Consider the following 24,384-nt stretch of genomic DNA (forward strand, 5'->3'; position numbering starts at 1 on the left):
CTCCTGTCTTCTTCCTACGGGATTATCTGAAAGAAAAAAAGGAGTATGTGAACAATCGCCAGAAAACTCAACAGCTGAAGGAGAACATTCATGCAGAAATTAGAATGCTGCAGCCAGAAACATTAACTGTCATGGAACGTGCCATAGACAAAGGACTGTGTTTGTGAAGCAAAAAAATGGAAGGCATTTATGTGATATGGTTTTTTCTTAACTAATAAAAAAAATTTCCAGGTTCTGTATTCCATTATAAAAAAAAAAATTAAAAATGATTAATAAATAAAAAAGTTCCTAAATGTTTAACCACCCAACCAGCCAGGACGTATATATACGTCCAACTTACCATGGATGAGAAGTGCTTATTAAAATTGTAATACTATTGATATTACATTAAAATATGTGATGGATACGAAGTGTAGAGGAGTGGTGTATTTTATCCATATTGATGGGGACGTGGTCCTCTTCATGACTTATGGGCCACCCTATAAAAGTGACACTGACAGTATACACTGCCTTGCTAAAAGTATCTGGACGCCCCTCCCTCCCCGAACATATAATTTACTGGCCTCCCATAAAGCACTGCATGGGATCTCCTATATAAGGAAGGTAACAAGGCAGCAGCTCTGAAGAACACAGCTAGCCAGCATGCCCAAGACACATCAGTTAAGTGATTTAGAATGAGACATTATTGTTGTGTGCTGTATAAGTGGAAATCCATCCATGAGATCAGTGTTCTGACTGGTTGTTCACAACACATTGTATAGAAATACAAGAAGCAAGGTGCTATGGTCCCACATGATCAGGAAGACCTTATATCCTTTCAGACCGTGATAGTTTCATGACCTCTTGGGTCATTGCCCATCATGAAGACTTGTAGGACCATTCTTCAGGCCATCACATCTGCTGTATCAGTGGACTAGCGGGTTCTCCATCCAGCCCCCAGTGTAGCCCAACATAAACAGTGCAGAATACTCTTCATGATATGAGGTTTTTTGAGCAGGCTGCAAAGAGAAAGTTTTCCGCCTCAGAGATGAATGCTAAGTGGCATCTGTACTCGCATCAAGAGTCAGAACTCGAGGTGCTGGCTAACCGTCTTCCTGGAGCAATGGCGGAGTTCTATGAGAATGTAACAGATTGTTTCTTCCAGAAGGACAATGCAACATGCCGTGCTGTGCATACAACACAAAGGTGGTTCACAGAGGTTGGCATTAACCTATTGCCTTGGCCAGCCTAGAGTCTCGATTTGAACCTGACTGAAGTGATGAGAGATATTCTGGACTGCCGCATATGCCTGTGTAAACCACCTGTTACCAACCACCACCAATTGTCGGAGTGTTTGTAGGCAGAATGGCAATGTATCTCCCACTAGAACAGTGTCAGCAACTTGTAGACAACCTTCCACAATGTGTTACAGCAGTTACTGCTGCAAAGCATGTTACTGACTGCATCAATCATATATGGCCTGCCAGACAAGTGGTGTCCAGATACTTTTGGCAGGGCAGTGTACAATAAATTGTGTTAATAAATGATAACCACATTCATATGTAAAACCTAAAGATAGCTAGAGAATATTCTATACATACACACACACACCTTGTACCTTGTTATCTATGAATGATACAGAGCTTCATTTGAATTGCAAATTGGAGCAATTAAGCTGTGAGTGATGTCAATTTAAAGCATAATCGGTAAAAAGTATTATCAGCTCCCCCCCCCCCCCTCCTTTAACATGAACAGCTGTTGAATGCAAAATTGACAGGCTGTAGAATTAAATCTTTTACTAAAAAGTCTTCCAGTTTATATTAAGGAAGCAAACACCAGTGAATTTAATGTTCCATGGTTGTCTATTCATATCCTATCCTCTATTGTAATCTCTTTCCTCTAGGAAATGAAAACTAAACAAGAGTTAGAAAGGGAAAGAGGAGACTATATGTTGCGCATATATTGGATATGCAGTAAACTATCAAACATTTTCTACTTATAACAATGGAAAAAAAAATAAGACAACTAAAAATGAGCCAACTAAGTATAAGACAACTAACTTAACCAGCATGCATTTTCTTGTATAGGTAAGTGAAGATGGGTAAATAGAAGAAGAAGAAATATTACATCATATAAGCATCAGGAACTAGTGCCTACGTGTCAGTAGGCAAGGTTTCCTTAGTAAATTTGATTGTACTATTTAATTTTGTTACAAATTAATTTGGTGACTGATATGCTGGCTGTTTTCATGAGTAACTATTAAATCAGTGATTTTCTGGTCATTTTTAATCATAATTTATTTCTAAAAAACAATTTATGCTTTGACAGATAAATGGTGTTATAAATATGGTTGCCCCTTGAAGAACGCAGGTTTGAACTGCATGAGTCCATTTATGTGCATTTTTTGTTTTTTTAAATAAATATATTGGAAATTTTTTTGGAGATTTGCGAAATTTGAAAATACTCACTGATGAACTGCATAGCATAGAAATATCGAAAAAATTAAGAAAAAGTTAAATATGCCATAAAATATACATAGATACTAGTCTATTTCATCATTCACTACCATAAAGTATACACAAATCAATTATAAAAAGTTAAAATTTATCAAAATTTGCACATACAAACACTTACAGACCATACATGGTGCCATTTGCAGTTGAAATGTAAACAAACATAAAGATGAAGTATTAAATCATAACTACATAAAATTAACTGCTATTAATTAGTTAAATTCATTAATTAGCATAAAATAAAAATTTTATAACAATTCATTCATTAGTGTATAGGCTAGGCTACCATACCACATATTGCTGCTGCTTTGTTATCAATGCATAAATCGTTATACCTGTAAATAAATATAAATTTCTTTTTCACATTATCTTTTCGTTTTTGATATCTAGTGTAGGTAATACGTATAACATCTACAGTGTTTTGTATCATATAAGACAATATTGATGTAGGTACTGACATACATACGATTCATCTTGTAAACAGATAATGTAAACTTATGGTAACGATAAATACGGTATAGTATGTAAATATTTTTCACTTCCTTATGATTTTCTTTTCTTTTCTCTAGTTTACTTTATTGTAAGCATACATACCATACAAAATATGTGTTAATCAATTGTTTATGTTATTGGTAGGGCTTTCAGTGAACAGTAAGCTATTAGTAGTTAAGTTTTTTGGAAGTTAAAAGTTATGTGGATTTTCTAACAATGCAGGGCGTCAGCACCCCTAATCTCCACATTGTTCAAGCATCAACTGTTTTTTTTTTGTGTATGTGTAATAATAGTAGTAGTAAGTAGCATACTAATGAAAACTATAAGACACAGTAAAATTTAAAGTTAGGGAATGCATACTGAATGACTATAGTTATATATAACAGAAAATGAAAAGTGGCTTAAGTTAATTTACTTCCAGTATGATGACAAACAATTCAATGCGTATGCTATGATCTGCATAACACAGGACAATTATGAAAATTATAAGCAGCAAGTCAGAAGTCACAACTGTTGCAAGAAAAGCTAAATCTGAGTATAAAAAGAAACTGGTTCTGCAAGCTAAAGACGACCCACAAGAATGCTATTGATATGCTGCAAGTAAAAGAAAGAATAAATATGAAAGAATAATGCTTCTGAATGCAGATGGTGTGATGATGACAGATGCAGAAGAGATTGATCAACTAATGAGTGCCCATTTTGCTAAAAGTCATCAACTTGGTGTACACAACACTGAGCTCAGTATTACCTCTTCACCATATAAAGAAACTCAGATGTACGAGGAGGTGGTACTAGAGCTGTGGCACAAGCTGAATAAGAATTCTGCAATAGGGACTGGATATCAACACAGATACTAAAAGTGTGTTCAGCTTAACTGGCTATTCCATTGACTAGACTATATAATTTGAGTCTTAGAACAGGGAAGATTCTGCAGGAGTGAAAAGAATGTATGGTAATCACATTGAACAAGGATGGTGGAAAGACCGCTGTATCCAACTATCGATCAATCAGCATCTCAGGAGTGGTGGTGGTGGTGAAGATTTTGGAAGCATAAGTTAGGTTGATAGAGAATCTTTACTTTGCAACAAACAGCATGGACTTACTGAGGAAAAGTCATGTTTTAGCAATTTGCTTACATTCTATAATAATATTACCATTGAACTAGACAAGGGGAATTGGATACACCATGATACTTTTGGATTTTACTAAGGTTTCTGACAGAATACAGCATGGAAGACTATTGCATAAATTGAAGAAAATGGGATTGGATTATAAAATATTAGTACAGATAAGAAGATGGCTAACTGACAGATATCAAAAAGTGGTATATGTGGGATGAGCATCTGCAAAATGTAAGGAAACTAGTGGTGTAAAACAAGGATGAGTCCTTGATCCACTATTATTCAATCTGTACATTAATAATATTGTGAAGGATTTGACAGGTGACCTACAGCTGTTTGCTGATGATGCAAAGATAGGTAGGGTAATCAGGATTGTGGCTGATATGCAGTACTTGCAGAATAATTTAAGTAGGCTGGAATTGAGGACATGGGAAAATGGATGTCAGTTCAATGTAAAGTCATGCACTTTGGCATGAGTAGACAAGGGGAATTGAAAGGTATCCAATGTCGTATTATATTGGTAGAATTATGATATAAGAAACTGATTAAGCTAGGGATAGTGGAGTAGATAGCAAGCTGAAGTTCAGGAGCCATGTAGCAAAGAGAACTCAAAAGATAATTGCAATGCTAAAATGAACTTTCGCATGTAAAGATAAGGACGTCATTTTGCCTGTTTACAAGGCTTTGATAAGACTTCACTTGGAATATTGTGTGCAGATCTGGTCTCTATTGTGATTTTTATACAGTGGAGAGAGTGTGTGTGCGCGCGCAAAGAAGAGTGTTAAAATGATATCACGATTGTGGAATACTGATTAAGAAGACAAATTGAGAATTCGTAGACTGCAGGCATTAGCAAACAGGAGAAAGGGTGATATGATTGAGACTTACAAACTTCTGAAAGGGGCATACAGGATTTCAGTTGATGGAATTTTTCATTTTATGGAGGGTGAGGGAAGAATGAGATCTAGATTTTTCTCTCATAGAGTAGTGCATGATTGGAATGTATGGTGTTTGGATGTTGTGTGTGTGCAAGCATTGTGAATGAATTCAAGAACAAGTATGACAGCTGGTGTGTACAGTACTTGGCCTCTCTCGATAGTCCCTAACTCCCTGGAGGTCTCTCTTAATAATAATGTTATCATAGACTTCTGCTTATTTTTTTTAAAATCTTTCAATATTTCTTTAACTTTGTAAATCTGTATAGTAAAAAGAGAATAATAATTTTTCCATATTTATATCTGGTTTTGCATCTTATTTAGGGCATAAACATTCAACTTAATGAAAATTGAGTTAGTCAAATCAGTCACTTTTTTTAAACTTAATCTATAATTAAAAAAAAAATGAATGGATAATGACTATTTCAAATAAGGGGGAAAAGTATAAAAGTATTTATCTTCAACACCACACAAATATTTATAAACAACAATAAAACTTAGTAAGAGACATTTTCTTTGGATTTTATTGGACCATGATTCTTTATAAATATATGTATTGTATACAATCGTCTACAAGTTTTGCCAGCTTAAGTCTGTCTGGCTTCTTCAGGACAAGAAATGGGTACACTACTAACATTAAATGCTAAAAAGGAATGCATTCCTTTTTAGCATTTAATGTTAGTAGTGTACCCATTTCTTGTCCTGAAGAAGCCAGACAGACTTAAGCTGGCGAAAAACGCTGGCTTAAACTTGTAGACAATTGTATACATATATTTATAAAGAATCATGGTCCAATAAAATCCAAAGAAAATGTCTCTTAGTATAAAAGGACCAAATATTAACAGTTAAAATAAAAAACAATCAAACTTCTATTTCACAGGTAGACATATATATACATATTACTGGACTTTTTTTTTTTGTATGAAATACTCATTCATTCTCATCTTACATAAATGGACAAACCGAAGAATATATCTTGAAATAGCAAATAAATAAATCTTAAAAATAGTTAATGTTTCAAAAAAAAAAACAAAAACAGAAGCTTGGGAACATATTTTACCACCCAGTTATATTTTAGATAATAAAGGTGAGGCATAGCTGGCAAAACACTAAGTAAATTAAACTAACATACAGTTAAAAGGAAGTCTTCTCCTCAAATCAGTATTTTACTCCTCTTTATTAATACACACTATGCATTGCATATGACCTATGACTGAGCATCTGCAATGATCACTAATTCATAAGTAGTATAGAATAGAAGACACGACACAACATAGATAAAAAAAAGAATTTTAATTAGGAAAATATTTTTGGAAAATTTTCTAGGTGTTTTTTTCCTTTTTCTTTGGAGGGGCCATGGTCTCTTGCCCCTCCCCCCCATATTAACAATAATCCAAAGTAATTTTCTTGAACTTTATTTTCTCAGTTTTTGATCATGCAGATGCTAGTTCTTTTATAGTTTATGCACTGACCACAATCATAGAATCTTATCCACCAAATGAATTCTACCATTATCTTTGTCATATTCTGGCATAAATGCAATATAATTTGATAATGATCACCACCAAAGAAAATGGAATAGCATAGAAAAGTCCAGTTCAATGAAATGCATTCAGCAAAGTCCAGAACAGTAAGTACAGTTTTGAAGTGACAAAATTAGGTTCTGTTTGATCTGTTCTCTATATTCATTTTCAAAGTTTATTGCTACACAACTGTTACACATAAATGGAATATCTGTAGGTGATACACAGAGGAAAAAGGAATTTTTACTGTAATCTTTGCAAATATTATTTCAACAAAACCAATTCTGAATGGCTGATCGTCCATTAAATTACAAAGTTTTCTGTTTCTAGCACATGGTATATGAGTGACAGATATAGAAGATTGTTCAACTGATGAGCATCCATTCTGCTAAAATCTATCCACCTAGTGTATGCACCATTGAGATCATTGCTACCACTGCACTTGATAAAAAAACTCTGATTGGGAAATTAAAGTAATCATTCTTAACACAGTAGTGGTCTCCATAATTTAACAAAATGAAAAATCGAGATGAAGAAACTCCGGTGTATGATGAGAACAGTGCTGATGGGATATCAGCCCAAATGTTAAACAAGCATTCAAATGAACTAGCCATGTCTTTGACCAGGCTGTATAATCTGAGCCTCAGAACGATAGTTATACAGGAACAGAAAGAATGTATAAAAATTACATTGCAAAACTGATGTGTCCAACCACTGATCTATTATTATCTCTGGAGTAGTGAAGATTTTGGAAAAGTTAGTATGAGTTCATATACAAAAATGAATTGAAAGAGAATCTGTACTTTGCAGAGAACAGCAAGTATTTACTAAGGAAAGGTCTTGTTTCAGCAATCTGCTCACATTTTACTTGATAAGGGTACACCATCATAGTTTTGGGACTGCTAAAGCTTTCGACAGGATAAAGCATGGAAGGCTGTTATATAAGTTAAAAGATAGGGTACTGGATTAGAAAGTATTAGTTTGAATAAGATGATGGCTGACTGATATCAAGAATTGGTGGATGGTAGTGTGAGTCTGCAAGATTTAAGATGATCAAGCATCATTTCCAAGATTAACATTTATGTTAATCTTGGAAAAGCTGCTTGATCCTGTTTACTTCCAACCTTTCCATAAAAACCTGAAGAATGAAGAAACTATAGAGTTCATCAAAATGGGAGATGAATTTCATCATCCAGTGTAAAAATCTATCTTGCATCATAAAATTTCTTCGCATGGATTCTTATAAAAGTCTAATGTATATGTTTATAATTATATTTATATGTAAAAAGCACTCTATAAATTATATAAAAAAAAAACAAATTTATGTTTGTACTTTTCTCTAATTGTAAATTTTTTTCAAACATACAGACAGATGAAATGATTTAATTGCTTTACCTCATTTGTATATCCTTGAAAGGGATACTAACATTTTATTATCTGATAAAATATATGAATTACTACAGACTTTTTTTATTTTTAAAACAACAACAAAAAAGGTGGTTGTGCTTGAATACTGCTTTATCCACTTGCATTACACAGAACTGTAATGGCAGTTAGAAGTTATTTCTGAGCATGTGTGAAGATTCTGCCTGCTATTGGTCTTTCTGAATCACAGAAACAGAGACATCAGATGTAAACAGCTGAATACTGAAATTTCTAAAAACCAGAACAGAGGTTTTCTAAGGGAACAGGAATGAGGAAAATACAGAAATTGCAGTGAAGTAAAAAGATTGTTTTGCTAGGAAAGTTTTTTTTTTGGTCTCATATAGAGAAATAAAACTGACAAGTGTAACAAAAAAGAAGGAGAAAGAAATAAAACACTTCTAAACACAATAGTGACTGAACATCTACAGCAAGAAAGCAGATGCTGTATTACAAGGGTGGTTTGAAAAGTTCTCGGCTAACAACGAAAAAACAAATTTATAATTTCAAAATTATTTTTATTTTTCAACATAATCTCCCTTAAGACAAATACATTTATTCCGGTGATGCTACAGCACCATTATCCCGTCCCTGTAATGGTTCTCAGCAACATTTGCAAAATATCCCCTCTACAGCTGCAATCAACTCTTGATTCAAAGAAAAACACAGACCAGCAAGGAAGAGTTTTAGTTTTGGGAAGAGATAGAAGTCAGAGGGAGCCAAATTTTGGGGAATAGGGTGGATGTTCCAACAAATCATAGTGCAGATCCCTTAATTTTCCCACTGCCAAAACACCTATGTGGGCAGGTACATTGTCCTGATGAAAGATAATTTTTTCTTCTGCAAACCAGGTCTTTTCTCATGAATTTTTTCATCGTCTGGTTAAAATATCGGAATAATATTCCCAAGTTATTGTTTTACCCTTTTCAAGATAATTAATAAAAAAAATGCATTTAGCATCCAAAACACCGATGCCATGACTTTGTCTTCTTTGGCGCTGAAGAACCGGCTTCTGTCCAGTGTTTTGACTGCTGTTTGGATTCTGGTGTGTAATGGTGAATCCAAGTCTCACATATAGTAATAAACCGATGCACAAAATTGGTTTTATTCTTGTTAAAATGCTCCAAGCACTGTTCATGCAGGTGAGTTCTGCTGTGAGCAAGCATGGCACCCATCTTGCGCAAAGCTTTTCATATGCAATTCTTCATGCAAAATATATCCTATACGTTCTTTGAAATGCCTATAGTCTCAGCAGTTTCATGCACTTTGACTCGCCGGTCATCCAATACCATATCATGCATGTGATCAGTGATTTCTGATGTTATTACACTTTTTGGACATCCTTCACATGGATCATGTTCAAGTCTGGTAGGGCTACATTTAAACTCAGTAGCCCATTTCTTAATTGTCGAAAATGAAGGAGAAGAGTGCCCATAAACTTTTATGAACTTCGAATGAATTTCTTTTGGCATTAAACCTTCTTTTACAAAGAATTTTATAATTGCACAATACTCAATTTTATCCATTTCAAGGGATACAGACAACACTTTTGCTTCAGACAATTGTATAAAACAATACAGCTGAATGAAAGCCATAGAATGACTTGCAATTTCACATGGATGCTTACGACAGATGTACCAACCTAGAAAAAAAATCTTGCTGACAGTGTTGCAATCTATGGTCGAGGCAAAGAACTTTTCAGACCACTCTCGCATAAAATTTTGGAACATACTTTATGAATATTATGTTATGCATTCACTAAAGAAAAATAAGATGGAAGATAGCACTGCTTTGAATCTGCATTCTGATTTTTTAATTTTATAAACAGTCAGACAGCTACAACTTTATAGTATGAACTATTAATTTCCCTTTTTTGTTGTTTTAATTTCAGTTACCTTTTATCCCTGAAGATGTAAGTCAAACGACTTACGAAACTTGTCGGGTTTTATTTCTTTATTGTGCTTTTAGCTTAATAAAAAAAAAATGTGGTCCAATTACCGGAATATGCCTTAAGAATTTAATACTTCCTATATTTTGTCTCAGTCACTGAGACATCTTCAGGGATTACAAAAAAAATAATGTAACATATACACAAATACCACACAATACTAAGCCCAACCATGCGGGCGACTCTCTAAAGTCCTATCTAGGTGGAGCGCCCTCTAAGGGCGGTTATAGGTGGCCTGGAATGTAAGGTGTAATTTCTGATGATAAGTTTTCCCAAATCTTAGGAATCTTAGTAAGATTTCACAAATCTTACATTCCAGGCCACCTACAACCACCCTTAGAGGGCGCTCCACCTAGATATGACTTTAGAGTCACCCACGTGGTTCGGCTTAGTATTGTGTGGTATTAGTGTATATCTTACATTAGTTTTTTTTTGTAATCCCTGAAGATATCTCAGTGACTGAGACGAAATATAGGAAGTATTAAATTCTGTTTTAATCCTTTCTGAGTGCTGCATACAATCCATTAAGACTCCAACATGATGTCCTCACAACACTTAAGCCTCTACACATATATTTTCTGAACTCTCAGATCACTGTTTTATACCTCACTATGTTCCAATTTTTGAATAAAACTTCAATTATAGTTATAACAAAGAACAATCAGTCCACTGATGAATTTCTCGAAAAATCATTAACCATTGCTTGTTTTAAAACCATTATACAGATATACCACCAAATGCCAGATTAGTCATTTTGTAGGACCAATGGATGTCTCATAATAAATATTAATTAGTACAGTACAATTTTGACCCATTAATTATATTCCTTCCATGCCTCTTAAGCACCATGAACTGCTCATCATTAATTTCCTGATATGTATCCTCAGTAGTAGCATACAGGCTACTATGTCATAGTAGCATACAGGCTACTATGACAATACTACATGAGTACCTTATTACTAATTTCTTATCAACAATTTTCCTCTAATTAGTCTGTTACTTGTCACTCCAACACCATCATATCTAACATTTTAGTCTTCTAAGGCATTCCTAACTGAATAATTGAACAGGCTCTCGTATACTGTTAGTTTAGTGTTCTGGATTGCATATTCCTTATAAATTAATTCAACTGGCACTCCCACTTGTTCTATAGGTTCTACTACAGCTGAAGTTTTCTATTTTCTGCATATTTTCATATGGTCTTTTTTATTGGTGATTTTCATGCAAAATTTGTTACACCTGTTTATTCAATTTTAGTTATAGAATTCTAGAGATTTAGACATGAACTGTATGTGTGTTTAGGAGTACAACCTCATCTACATATTCTGTCACCTCCATATGAGTAGGCCAGCTAACTATGACATTTTCAGTTTAAAAGCACTTATTAAAGGTTCTATGCATCCTAGGCAGATTTAAAATACAAGTCTTTTCAGCAAAAGCATTCTCAATTAAGCTACAGAGTTCAGTGAAGAGTGACAAAATAATATAATTTTTTATATCAGCTCCCCAACAACAAGAGACTGCAAAACTTACACAACAGTATCAATATGTGGGAAAAAGTAGAACATGAAAAATATTACAAAATGAATGCATTAATTTATATCGTCATCATCATCAAATTCCTGCCATGTATCCTCAAGGGGTGTACAGGATATGATAATACTACATGAAAAATTTACATCATTACCAACTTCCTATCTACAATTTTCCTCCAAATCAGTCTGTTACTTGTCAAGACTCCAACATTATCAGATCTTATATTTCTATCATCTAAAGCACTTTGTACCATATCAATCCACTTATATCTTGGTCTTCCTCTGGGGCGTTTTCCTGTCAACCTGGCAGAGAACACTTGTTTTGCTAATCTTTTCTCATCCATTCTGTTTAAGTGACCATACCAACTGAGATTAGCTCTGCTAACACATTTCTGGATGCTGACAATGTCAAGTTCTTTCCTAATATCCTCATTTTTAATATGATATTGCCATTGATGTTCACGGCTATAATCTTTCTCAGAACTCTCATATCTGCAGTCCCTAGTCTTTGGTCAAGTGTTTTACTTCTGACCCAGCTCTCAGATCCATAAGTTAAAACTGGTTTGAACACTGTCTTGTATACAGCTAATTTAGTGTTCCGACTAATTTCTCTCTTATTCAATTGACTTCCTACCATACCAGATTTGCTGATTCTGTTGTCTATTTCTATATTTAATTTACCATCTTCAGTAAAAATGGTGCCTAAGTAGGTGAAATGTTTTACTTGTTCTACAGGTTCTCCATTCACAACACAGTTGACATTTTCAATGATTCTGCCTATTTTCATTGTCTTTGTCTTTTTATTGCTGACCTTCATACCATATCTATTACAACAGTTATTCAATTTAGTCAGAGAATCTTGCAGACTTGTAACGGATTTATTTAGAAGTATCGTCTGCATAAAGCAAAGAGCTCACATTAACATCTCCAATTTTGATATAATGTTTAATACCACTTTCCTTCATAATGTGATCCATATAGATAATGAATAACAGTGGGGATAACGTACATCCTTGTCTCACACCAGATTTAACATTAAACCATCTTCCTATACTTACTTCAATTCTAACTGCTGACTTACAACTCAAATAAAAACTAAGTATTGCTTGATATAATGCCCCATTGACACCATATAACTGTAACGTATCGAATAGCTTCTCTCTTGGCACCTTGTCATATGCCTTTTCCAAATCGACAAAACATAAATACTGATCTTTGTTGTATTCACATGATTTCTTGACTATTTGTCGTAAAGTGAAGATCTGATCCTGACAGCCTCTATTTGACCTGAATCCAGCTTGTTCTTCACCAAGCTTTTCTTCCACAATTCTTCTCAACTGTTTCTCAAGTATACTTGCATATATCTTACCAGGAACAGTCAGTACAGATATACCTCTATAATTCTCACATTCAGTTTTATTTCCCTTTTTATATATGGGTACTATGAGAGCTCTAATCCAATCGTCTGGAATTCGTCCCTCTGTCCAGGCTTTCAGACCTATGCAGTGCAGCCACTGTAAGACTCTTATACCACCATACTTCAGCATTTCCGGTCAAATATCATCTACTCCTGCTGCCTTTCCACATTTCAAGTCTTTGATGGCTTTTTCTACTTCAAGTATGGATATGTATTCCTGACTGCATGCCTAGTAGTGTTTTTAATCACTGTGCTGTCATCACTGCTTGTTTCATTTAGCAGTTTTTCAAAGTAATTACTCCATACTCCAAGGTTATCTTTTTCACCAGTTTTCACGTCACCTTCATCATCTCTAATTCCTTTTACTGCACTCTTTCCTCCATTTTTGAGCTTTTTCAATGCCTCCAGAATATCTTGCCATCTTCTTGATATTTATTTTCTATGTTCTTGCCAAAGTCCTCCCATGACTTTTGTTTCGTTAGTTTTACACACTGTTTAGCTTTCTTACATCTGTCTCTGTATTCTCTAAGAGCACAAGCTGACTTTTTTGCCATTAACTTTTAATATGCTTTCTTCATTTCCTTCACTGCCTCTTTTACTTCCTGTGTCCACCAGGGAGTTCTAATTTTTCTATCCTTGCAGACAACTTCACCACATGCCTCTCTAGCTGAATCAATCAGGGTTTTCCTCAAGGCTTGCCACTGAATCCCCAAGGTTTGGTTCCTGTTCTCAAACTCTTTCATTTTTTCTTCAATAATCTTTGTGTATTTTAGTCTACAGTTCACGTCTGAGAGCTGCTCAACTTTTATATGCTTTAAAACTTTCTTACATGTTATTCTTTTCAATATGAAATTCAATTTTATCTTGCTCAAGACTAAATAGTGATCACTTCCAATTTCAAATTCTCTGTACATTCTGGTGTCCTGCACCAGGGAGAAAACATCACTATCAACAATAACATAGTCAATGAGACTTTTCTTATTCCTTGCCTCCTCTCTCCATGTGAATTTGTGCACATTTTTATGTTGGAACATGGTGTTAGTAATAACCAGTCCATATCCTGAGCAGAAATCCAACAGGTATTTGCATTATTATTAGCTTTGCTCTTTTTTCCAAATTTTCCCAAAATATTTTTGCATGTCTGACAATGATTTCCTACTCTGCTATTTAGATCCCCAACAAGGACCAACTTTTCCTTTTTCATTGTGTCAGTTGCTTTTTCTAAAGCCTCAATTCTTCAACTTCTATCTTAATAGAACCTTCTGTGGGACCATAGGCACAAATAAGTCTCATTGTCCAGTTCCCCATTCTCATATTTGTCCACATTACTCTACTTGAGACTGACTGCCATTCAAGAATATTAGCCTCGTATTTTGTGTTGAATACTATGGCTACTCCTTCTTTTCCTTGATTGTCATTGCCTGGACATAACATTTTGTATTTATTGCTCAGAAAGATCCCACCAGTTTTGGTCTTTTTTTGTTTCAGTCACCCCTATTATGTCGATCTGGTACTTATCTAATTCCTCAGCTAGCTCCATTTCTTTGCCATTCAGGCTTCTTACGATGATAGTACCGATCTTTAACTCTAGTGATGTTGAGTTGCGGGTTTGTTTTCAGATTTGTTCCAGTAGCTGACTTTCCGCTGTTCGCCCTGGTTCCCTGGCAAAAACAACGGGGGCCTTGTTTAACCATGTGACGCCCCAGGTGGCATGAAATTTTGTCTTGTTGTACCATCATTTTTTATTTTGGTTTAACCAATAAGAATACAATTTGGTCGGCTAAATCCCAAATTGCCAGCCCATCCTCGTTTGTTCAGTATCCAAGTAGATACCCAACAGGGTGCACCACGAGAAGGTGAGGATTGGACATTAGGTCAGAAGCCCTGGTCGGTTCTCTGCATTCCTTTAAAGGCTATGTGGAGGTCTCCTCTCAGTTATACAGCTTTGACCCTTAAGCACCCCCCTAATTTATTAATTTATATGGATTTCTTAGTTCCGTTTAGTGTAATTTTTTGGCACTTATGTAATGTCACTAATTCCATAATTCTAGACTACTAGAAGAAAGACAATTATAGGTTTAATTCTATAGGTTGACTAAAAGAACTTTATCTGGTTCCTTTTCCCAGCTAGTTCCCTTGTTAGTTGATTTTTAGCACATGAAAGCAAGATTTTTTCCTGAAACTTAGCTGGTTAACCCTGCAACTCAAAGTTGCAGCCAATGGTTAAATGGTTCTATTTCAATCCATAACTAGCTGGTGTTAGTTAGGGACTGAAACAGAAGTTCACTAGTGTACTCTTTCTCCCAAAGCCACCTTCAAAATCATTGGTAACCATAAACTCTACTACTGGTGAAGACTAACAATTGAGACTAAATGCCTACTGATTTCCAATAATTAGTTAGGACCAAATGAGTTCTACTTACCTCTGTAAAATTCCAGTTATTTTATTATTTTATATCCGCATCGGCTGTGGCATCTGTAAAATTTATTTACATACTGGCTGCACGATTTATAAAACATCCTAATCTCTATTTTCTCCGTATCTATCTATCCTGCCTTAGGTTTGTCTTTATCTTTCTTACTATAGTCGGCGGTCTTACTTTCCGACTGCCGCCATGTATATGCTTACTCTATGTCTTATCTCTCATGCTCTATAGACTAGCAAATTTATTTGTTTATCGACTGCGCCAGCTAGACTATAATTTGAGAATGAGAGTGTAAGACTACTCAAAGACAATACAGGTTTCCGAACTTGCATGCGCATGCCCTGCTTTACTTTAAATTCTTCCCTTCCAGTCAATCGTGACAACTACATAAAAATCGTAAACATTACTTGCACACACTATATTCAGCCTAATGAGTCATGTTCTCAAAATGTTTCTGAAAATAATTCAAAAAAGAATATACAGAAAATGTGAAGACATCAGAGATACCCAGTTCGACTTTAGAAATGGTTTAAGAACGAGAGAGGCTCTTCTCTGTTCTCAAATCTTATTCCAAAAATGTAATGATCAAAACAAGGAAGTATTCATTTGCTTCATTGACTTTCAGAAAGCATTTGATAAAGTCCAACATACTAAAATGATTGCGCTATTAAAAAGAATTGGATTAGATAGTAAAGACATTAGGTTCATTGAAAACTTATGTTGGAACCAAAAGGCATCTGTTCAAGTTGATGACATTATTACAGACTCCATTAACATCAAACGAGGAGTAAGAACAAGGATGTGTGATGTCACTTCTTTTTAACATATACTCAGAAGCCACATTTCAAAAAAAATCTTAAAAGAGAGGAAGGGATTAATGTAAATGGTGAAATCATCAATGACATCCGATATGCTGATAACACAGCTCTCCTGGCTGACAATATTCAGGATCTTCAAAATCGTCTGGAACTAGTGAACAAAGAGAGTGAAAAAATGGGATAAAAATAAATTTCACCAAAACTAAATTCATGGTCATAAGCAAGAAACCTATTCTTAATTCATCACTTTCTTTAAATGGGAAACTGAATAGAAAGAGCGACGAAGTTTAAATATCTCGGATGCTGGTTAAATGAAGAATGCAATCCAGAAATGGAAATAAAAGTTAGAATTGAAATGGCAAGAAAAAATTTTTTCCTGATGAAATCAACACTGTGTAACAACAATTTAAATGTAGAGCTTAGAGTACACATGGTTAAATGCTATATATGGTCGGTACTAGTATACGATGCAGAAACTTGGACCTTGAAGACAACATCAATAAAAAACTTGAAGACTTTGAGATGTGGTTATACAGACTGTTAAAAATCCCATGGAGACAAAAACATCCAATTGGGAAGTACTGGAACAAATGGAGAAATCGTTTGACCTTTTAAATTCGTCATTCCTCTAAACCTTGTTTCTGAATTATTATAACACTTAACTTCAATATTATATGATTGTGATACACACACACTGGTGTAGTCTAATTTAAATACTTTCTACACAATCTCTCTCTAGCACATTATATATATATATTAGACTCATGCACATTCTACACATAACTTCAGGAATAGTTACTCAATTTTCTCCTTCATAAACAATCCTTTGCATTAACCAAAAGTCCTACAGATATCTTCTTAACCTTCTTATCATTCACTGTGTCGATCTCTTTCAGACATCTTATTATAAAGTCTCCTTCATGCAGATGATCCACGCTGACAATAGCCGAAGTTTCTCTACTATTCCCTTTGATCACGAATGATAAAATTCTTCAAAACAGAGACACATCTTGAGAATCCTGAAAGCAGATACACGAAGCCTTCTCTTTCTTTGATGACCATAGAAAGTAAACAATTACAGGCAAGAGTAAGCACTGAGAATCCTGTAATAATTTTGCTTACTGCTGGGGATGGCTTATATGTGTCTAGCTTCCTTTGTCTTTACTTTCGTGTGCCTTTTGAACTCATCACGTGTTTACCTCCGGGCATGCTGACGTCATCTTTGCACGCTTTTCAACTCCTTTGTCTTTGGTACTTGCTGTTCCTTTGATGTGATGACATCATCTTTTGCGATTCTTTGTAACCTTTTTTTCTCATGATAATCCTCTTTGTTCTGCTGTTAATCTCACTGAAAACTTGCTGATTCATGTACACTTTATGGAAACAAAGGAATTTCCCTTTTTTTTTCTTTTTTTTTTTGAACACAATAACCTGTAGAGAATAATTTTTCATTAAACATCATACATATCTATTCATTACATATCCTGATTTAAAACCAAACATGATAAGTTATGGAATCACTTATCATGAGAGATTTCACCCCCCCCCCTTTGGGGGGGGTGTAAAATCTCTTATGTAAAATAAAAGGTTAGAGAATTATTTTTTATATTTTTTCAAGAAAGAATGAAATCCACCAAAATCTACATTCAAGGGTATATGAACTGTAGGATAGACCAAACTCTTAGTAAGAGTCTGTGTAATAATAAGAATAGATGACACCACCAACTGAATGCAAGATGAACTCCGAATAAGTGTAGCAAAATCCTGCTAACCTCATTCATATATACCTATTGTTTTTAGTTCATTAATGATCACTATGAAGAAATTAAGAAACAATTTTGTAAAATAATTGGAGGAATTACTAGTATTTTTTTTAATCTTCCATTGCCTTTGCTAACCTTGGTAGCAAAGAAACGTAAAAGAAAATATACAAATGTGAAAGAAAGCAGGAGATTAGAGAAATGGGGGGGGGGGGAGAAATACATGAAGAAACATGAAAGGTGCAAAGCCTGAAAAGTGTAAGACAAGTTCACATAGATGTTATCATCATTATCATCAACGGATTTCTTCAGACCACAGCTGGATGAATGCCTTTCCATGCTTTTTTGCATTTTGTCTGGTTTTGTGCATTTCTCTACATCAATGTTCATAACATCTTATCTCATCATCCTATTTTACCACTGATCTACCTGGTTTATGATAACCGGTTCTTGGTGTCCATTCTATTGTTCTCTTTGTCAACCTGCTGTCTGAGATTCTCATCACATGTCCTACCCAGCGGCATTTCATTTGTTGCTTTTATTACTAATGCAATGTGCATTACCTTTGTTTGCTTCCTTATCCAAGTATTATTCTTTTTACACAAAGGTGTGCTGAAAAGTTGTGATAACCACATGAAAGAATTGACATGTCTTCTTATATATCCTAAAAGAAAAAGAACAAATAATTACAATTTGATGAAACATGGGGATTAAAGGGTTTTAATCCCCATGTTTTTTCTTGTGGTTATATCATTTGTTTATCATTTTTGTTTAAGGTGTTTATCAGAACTTTTCAGCCCTCTCTATCTAACTAGGTTATTCCCAAAATGTCTCTTTCCATTCTTTGTGTTATTTTCAGTTTCTCTACAGATGTTTTTATAAAATACCTAAAGATGTTACAGTTAACATAAAATGCAAAATACCACAGATGAAAACCATGCTTGTTTTCTGAAAACAAAATAAATTTTGATACTATAGCATACATAAATATATGATTTCTATTTACAGCATAAATTAAAGTACACTTACATCACAATTTCTTTTTCATAAGTATATTTGAAAGGCTTTGACCTTGGAATTGTTCCTTCAGTACCCTGAAATATAAACATATCATCAAAATACATTAGACAATCATAGTCCTCGGAAATTTTAAAATGTCACATTTATTGTGAGATATCAGTTCTACACATGTTCAAAGTAGCAAGTAAATACACTATTCAGCATCTTCGGCTCAAACTAAGAAAGATAAAACTCTTCCAGATATAGAAACAGAACATAAAGTAAAAATATTTTTATCAATATCAATTTAATTTACATAAATATTTAAATATCTGCCATTCTATATTCTTTTTTACACCATCATCATCAAATTCCTGACATGTACTCTCCAGGGGTGTACAGGATATGATAGTACTACATGAAAAACTTACATCATTACTAACTTCTAAGGCACTTTTTACCGTATCAATCCACCTATATCTTGGTCTTCCTTTGGGTCTTTTTCCTACCAACCTGGCAGAGAACACTTGTTCTGCTAATCTTTCCTTTTTCTATTCTGTTTAAGTGACCATACCACCTAAGACTACCTCTGCTAACAATGTCAAGTTCTTTCCTAATATCCTCATTTTTAATATGACATTGTCATTGATGCCACTAATCTTTTTCAGGACTCTCATATCTGCAGTCTCTAGTCTTTGTTCAAGTGTTTTATTTCTAACCCAGCTCTCAGATCCATAAGTTAAAATTGGTTTGAACACTGTATACAGCTAATTTAGTCTTTTGGCTAATTTCTCTCTTATTCCATATAAATTTATTCAGTTGACTTCAAACCATACCAGCTTTGTTGATTGTGTTGTCTATTTCCATATTTAATTTACCATCTTCATTAACAATTATTCCTAAGTAGCTGAAATGTTTTACTTGTTCTGTAGGTTCTCCATTCACAATGCATTTGATATTTTCAATGTTTCTGCCTATTTTCATCGTCTTTGTCTTGTTATTGCTGACCTTCACCATATCTATTATGACCGTTATTCAATTTAGTCAGGGAATCTTGCAGACTTGTAGCAGATTTATTTAGAAGTATAACATTCATCTGCATAAAGCAAACAGCTGAGATTAACGTTTCCAATTTTGATATCAGATTTAATACCACTTTCCTTCATAATTTGATCCATATAGATAATGAATAATGTACATTATTTATTATCTATATGGATCACAGAGGGGGTAATGTACATCCTTGTCTGACTAGATTTAACATTAAACCATCTTCAGTAGTTCCTTCAATTCTAACTGCTGACTTACAACTCAAATAAAGACTAAGTAATGCTTGATATAATGCCCCACTGACACCATACAACTGTAGTGTTTTGAACACTTTTCCAGATCTACAAAATTTAAATACAGATCTTTGTTATATTCCCATGATTTCTCAACTATTTGTCATAAAGTAAAAATCTGATCCTGACAGCCTCTATTTGGCCTGAATCCAGTTTGTTCTTCACCAAGCTTCCCTTCCACAATCCTTCTCAACTGTTTCTCAAGTATACCTGCATATATCTTACCAGGAACACTCAGTAGAGAAATTCCTCTGTAATTCTCACATTCAGTTTTAATTTCCTTTTTATATATGGGTACTATGAGATCTCTACTCCAATCATCTGGAATTCATCCCTCTGTCCAGACCTCCTGAACTATGCAATGCAGCCACTGTACTGTTGTAAAATCTCTTATGGTGAAATAAAGAAAATTATTTTCACCTATATTGATTTTACATAGGTCATAAAATATACAAAATTAGAAGTGTATATAACCCGCTTTAATGTATTAAACTTTGTATTATATTGTGAAAATAACTGAATGTAGAACTACAAGTGTATGTAACTAAAAAATTAGACAAGATTATGCTAGTGAGCTGAAGGTGAACAATAATCTCAGGTCACTGAAATATAGGAGTTTTGCTGCCAAGACCTAAAGTAAGAGGAGGTGAGGTCAGGGTGCTTCCTGAAAATCCAGGAAGTTTGGATGGTAAGACAAGGGATGTCGAATGATATAAAAGGCTGTGATTGATGGGCAAAAGGGGACTTTTTTTTTTTTGAATTTTTCTGGAGTCTTGGGAGGAGAAGAGTTGGGAGTCCCTCGAGGGAGTCGTCCAGGAGATACCATGTTCAAAGGAACCTTCCGAGATGTTCTTCGCCGAAAGTACCGATCCACATGCATGCTAATATGCTGCAACTGGAGCAGTTCCTAACATAGCCGAAGAACTATATTACTTTTCCAAAGGAAAGAACTTGCAAGATGGCAACCATCGAATAGTACCCAATCGCAGCCATTTTGTTGGAATGAGCCAGCAGAACTCACCCATACCCCCCGAAAATCCTAGGACTTGAGAAGATACTGAGAGCTAGTAAGAAGATTGCTCTATGTTAAATATCCAAGATTGTTTGTGTATATAATTGATGCTAGTCCTGTTTAATCAATTGTATTACGTAGCAAAGAAGTTAGAGAGCCGAGCATTAGTCTGTATGTGCATAAAGGAATGGTATAAGTTTGTATATTACTTATGTTAACTAATGAATAGAAAGTGTTACATATAATTTGTCTAAATTTTTAAAAAATTGAATGTAAGGCTACACATGCTAAGGACTTTCACGTGACAAATAAGTTGAATGTGAGATTTCTTTGTTTAATGTCTCGAGTGACTAGCTTTACTTCATAAATTGTGACTCAAGCACGTGATATACCCATTGCTGTTTGTAAAATATTTGCCTCAGTTAAAATAAACATGTTTAGTTTTGTAAATAGCTTGCCTGATCTTTGTTATCCAATGCACTGTCTCACAAAAAACTAATCAGACCTGTGACCAAAGTAAAGTAACCGCCACGACTGTACAATTCAGAGTTGCTTGAGATTAATGAACAAGGAGTTCTTATATGTGCTTAGCAGAAAAAATTCTCATGTTTGTAAAGACTAAAAAATTTACAGAGTCCTTGATGGCGCAGTCAGTTGTTAACTAATATAAATTTTTCAACAACTATCAAACATGAGTAGCAATCTAAATTGAGGACTTGTCCTTAACTAAAGGTTTTTCTTTACTTAAATTAAGGGGATATTAAATCCCACATAGTTTTAAAACCGAATAAGAAACTCAAAGATTGGAATCAGAGAGTTTCTTGCCGAATATAGTAAACTATAAAGTATCGGCGAACACTTAGCGTGAGCTAATGCAAGTGATCCTAGTACGTAGTACAATACCGGATGACTTGTTGCAAAGGTGGGGAAAGTTCAGATCGCTAAGTGTTTGCCGATACTTTATAGTTTACTATATTCGGCAAGAAACTCTCTGATTCCAATCTTTGAGTTTCTTATTCGGTTTTAAAACTATGTGGGATTTAATATCCCCTTAATTTAAGTAATGTTTTCATTGCCGAAATGAAGCTTATTAGCTCTTTATAGTTAAGTAACTTAATGGTTGCACCTGTCTGGAAACTCGTATCGCAGAGTATATAAGTTCTTTTCGCTATACACTTTGGTATTAGGTCTAGCTACTCACTGATGAAGCTTCAAAAAAGGCTGTTTCTTATTCGGTTTTAAAACTATGTGGGATTTAATATCCCCTTAATTTAAGTAATGTTTTCATTGCCGAAATGAAGCTTATTAGCTCTTTATAGTTAAGTAACTTAATGGTTGCACCTGTCTGGAAACTCGTATCGCAGAGTATATAAGTTCTTTTCGCTATACACTTTGGTATTAGGTCTAGCTACTCACTGATGAAGCTTCAAAAAAGGCTGAAACCTGTCTGGGTAGTGACCTCCCTCCATAATGTAATAACAGCATACTTTTCCTAGGAAATGTGTTTTTACATTATGGAAAATACCTAAGAATAGCGATCTGAACTTTCCCCACCTTTGCAATGAGTCGTCCGGTATTGTACTACGTACTAGGATCACTTGCATTAGCTCACACTAAGTGTTCGCCGATACTTTATAGTTTACTATATTCGGCAAGAAACTCTCTAATTCCAATCTTTGAGTTTCTTATTCAGTTTTAAAACTATGTGGGATTTAACATCCCCTTAATTTAAGTAATGTTTTCATTGCCAAAATGAAGCTTATGAGCTCTTTATACTTAAGGTTTTTTATTTATTTTACGATACTATCACGTATAAGGGTATACCTTACAATGTTGGTGTGTGTGGGGGGGGGGGGGTAGTAAGTTAAGTGGATTACAAGCGAACTAAGGTCAAGTAATAGTATCAGATGTGAGTTTTAAGAGTATAACATTTTAGGAAAGGATAGAGGTTAATGTCTCCGAAGGAATTTAACATAAGTTCAAGCAGACACCGATATCAGTGTAAAGGGAGGGAGGAATTCATTAATGATAAGAGTAACTAAACAATGAAGATGAAATTACATATAAAACAAAGATAATTACAAATGGCGCAGTTCGACATCACAAATTAAATAAATAATAATATTATCTACACTGTAAGACTTTTCACACATCACTTCCATACTTGAGCATTTGTGGTCGAATATTATCTACTTCCTTTCCACATTTCAGGCTTTTGATGGCTTTTTCTACTTCAAGTATGGATGTGTATTCCTGATTACATGCCTGTTGAATGTTTTTTACCATTGTGCTGTCACTGATTGTTTCATTTGTTTTTTTGTTTGTTTCATTCTTTTACACATTAAATCCAAATGCCTGTTATTGGCCAAGTCAACGTCTCTTTCAGTAGACTGTTGCTAAACATAGCAGTTAATCATATCTTCATAATTTGTCAATGTTCTCTGACCCATATCTAATGGAAAAAACCTAATATTTTAGGAGAAATATCTTTCTAACTCAATATGAGACTCACCTGCTATGGAAACGCAAAGCATCTAATAAATATTTATAGCACATTCATGTCCTAGATGGGATTCAAACACAGAAACTTCCAATTAAAGGATACTGTCACTATCAATTGGGCCATGAATGGACTGGTGATGAACAACATATTAGAATAAGAATGTGTATTCACACATAAAGAAGTTTAATTAAAAGTAAAAATTATATACATTTTATGTCTCATAAACCATAGTCAGTGTTAAAGAATGAATAATTAAAAATTCCAAAGAACAATTTAAGTACATGCAGAATGGTATATGTGCAGACACTGCCCGCAAGGACTCAATTTACACGCTTTACCTTCTTTCAAAGTTAGTACAATGTGTTAGTTGCAAATTTTTTGGTAGAATTTTATTTGTAAAATTTTTGTGATGATATCATTTGATAATTGAATTAATGATATCAAAAAAATCTCAAATGCAATTTGAACCAATTTCAAGTTTTATACACACATCCACACCCACATTCAATGGACAAAACATTAGAGATATCTACCTAATAACATGTTGGTCCTCCTGTAGCATAAATAACAGCCTGCACTTGCCTAGGAATCAACTCCAACAGACGCCAGAGGTAATTCCAGCCATACCTGTTGCAGCA

General features: G+C 34.4%; 1 protein-coding gene across 1 annotated transcript in view; it reads right to left on the reverse strand.

The window, feature by feature from the left end:
- Ctu1 (Cytosolic thiouridylase subunit 1) overlaps positions 1-24,384 on the reverse strand; it is a 175,315-nt gene that overhangs the window by 75,472 nt on the left and 75,459 nt on the right. The window contains exon 9 of the mRNA XM_090412633.1: positions 18,919-18,983. Within this exon, the coding sequence (XP_090268759.1) occupies positions 18,919-18,983 (65 nt within the window). The remainder of the gene's footprint in view (positions 1-18,918; positions 18,984-24,384) is intronic.

The sequence above is a fragment of the Typopeltis vanoorti genome, chromosome 23 (assembly GCF_054136105.1).
Source record: "Typopeltis vanoorti isolate ZY-2024b chromosome 23, IOZ_Tvanoo_1.0, whole genome shotgun sequence".
Classification (NCBI taxonomy): domain Eukaryota; kingdom Metazoa; phylum Arthropoda; class Arachnida; order Uropygi; family Thelyphonidae; genus Typopeltis; species Typopeltis vanoorti.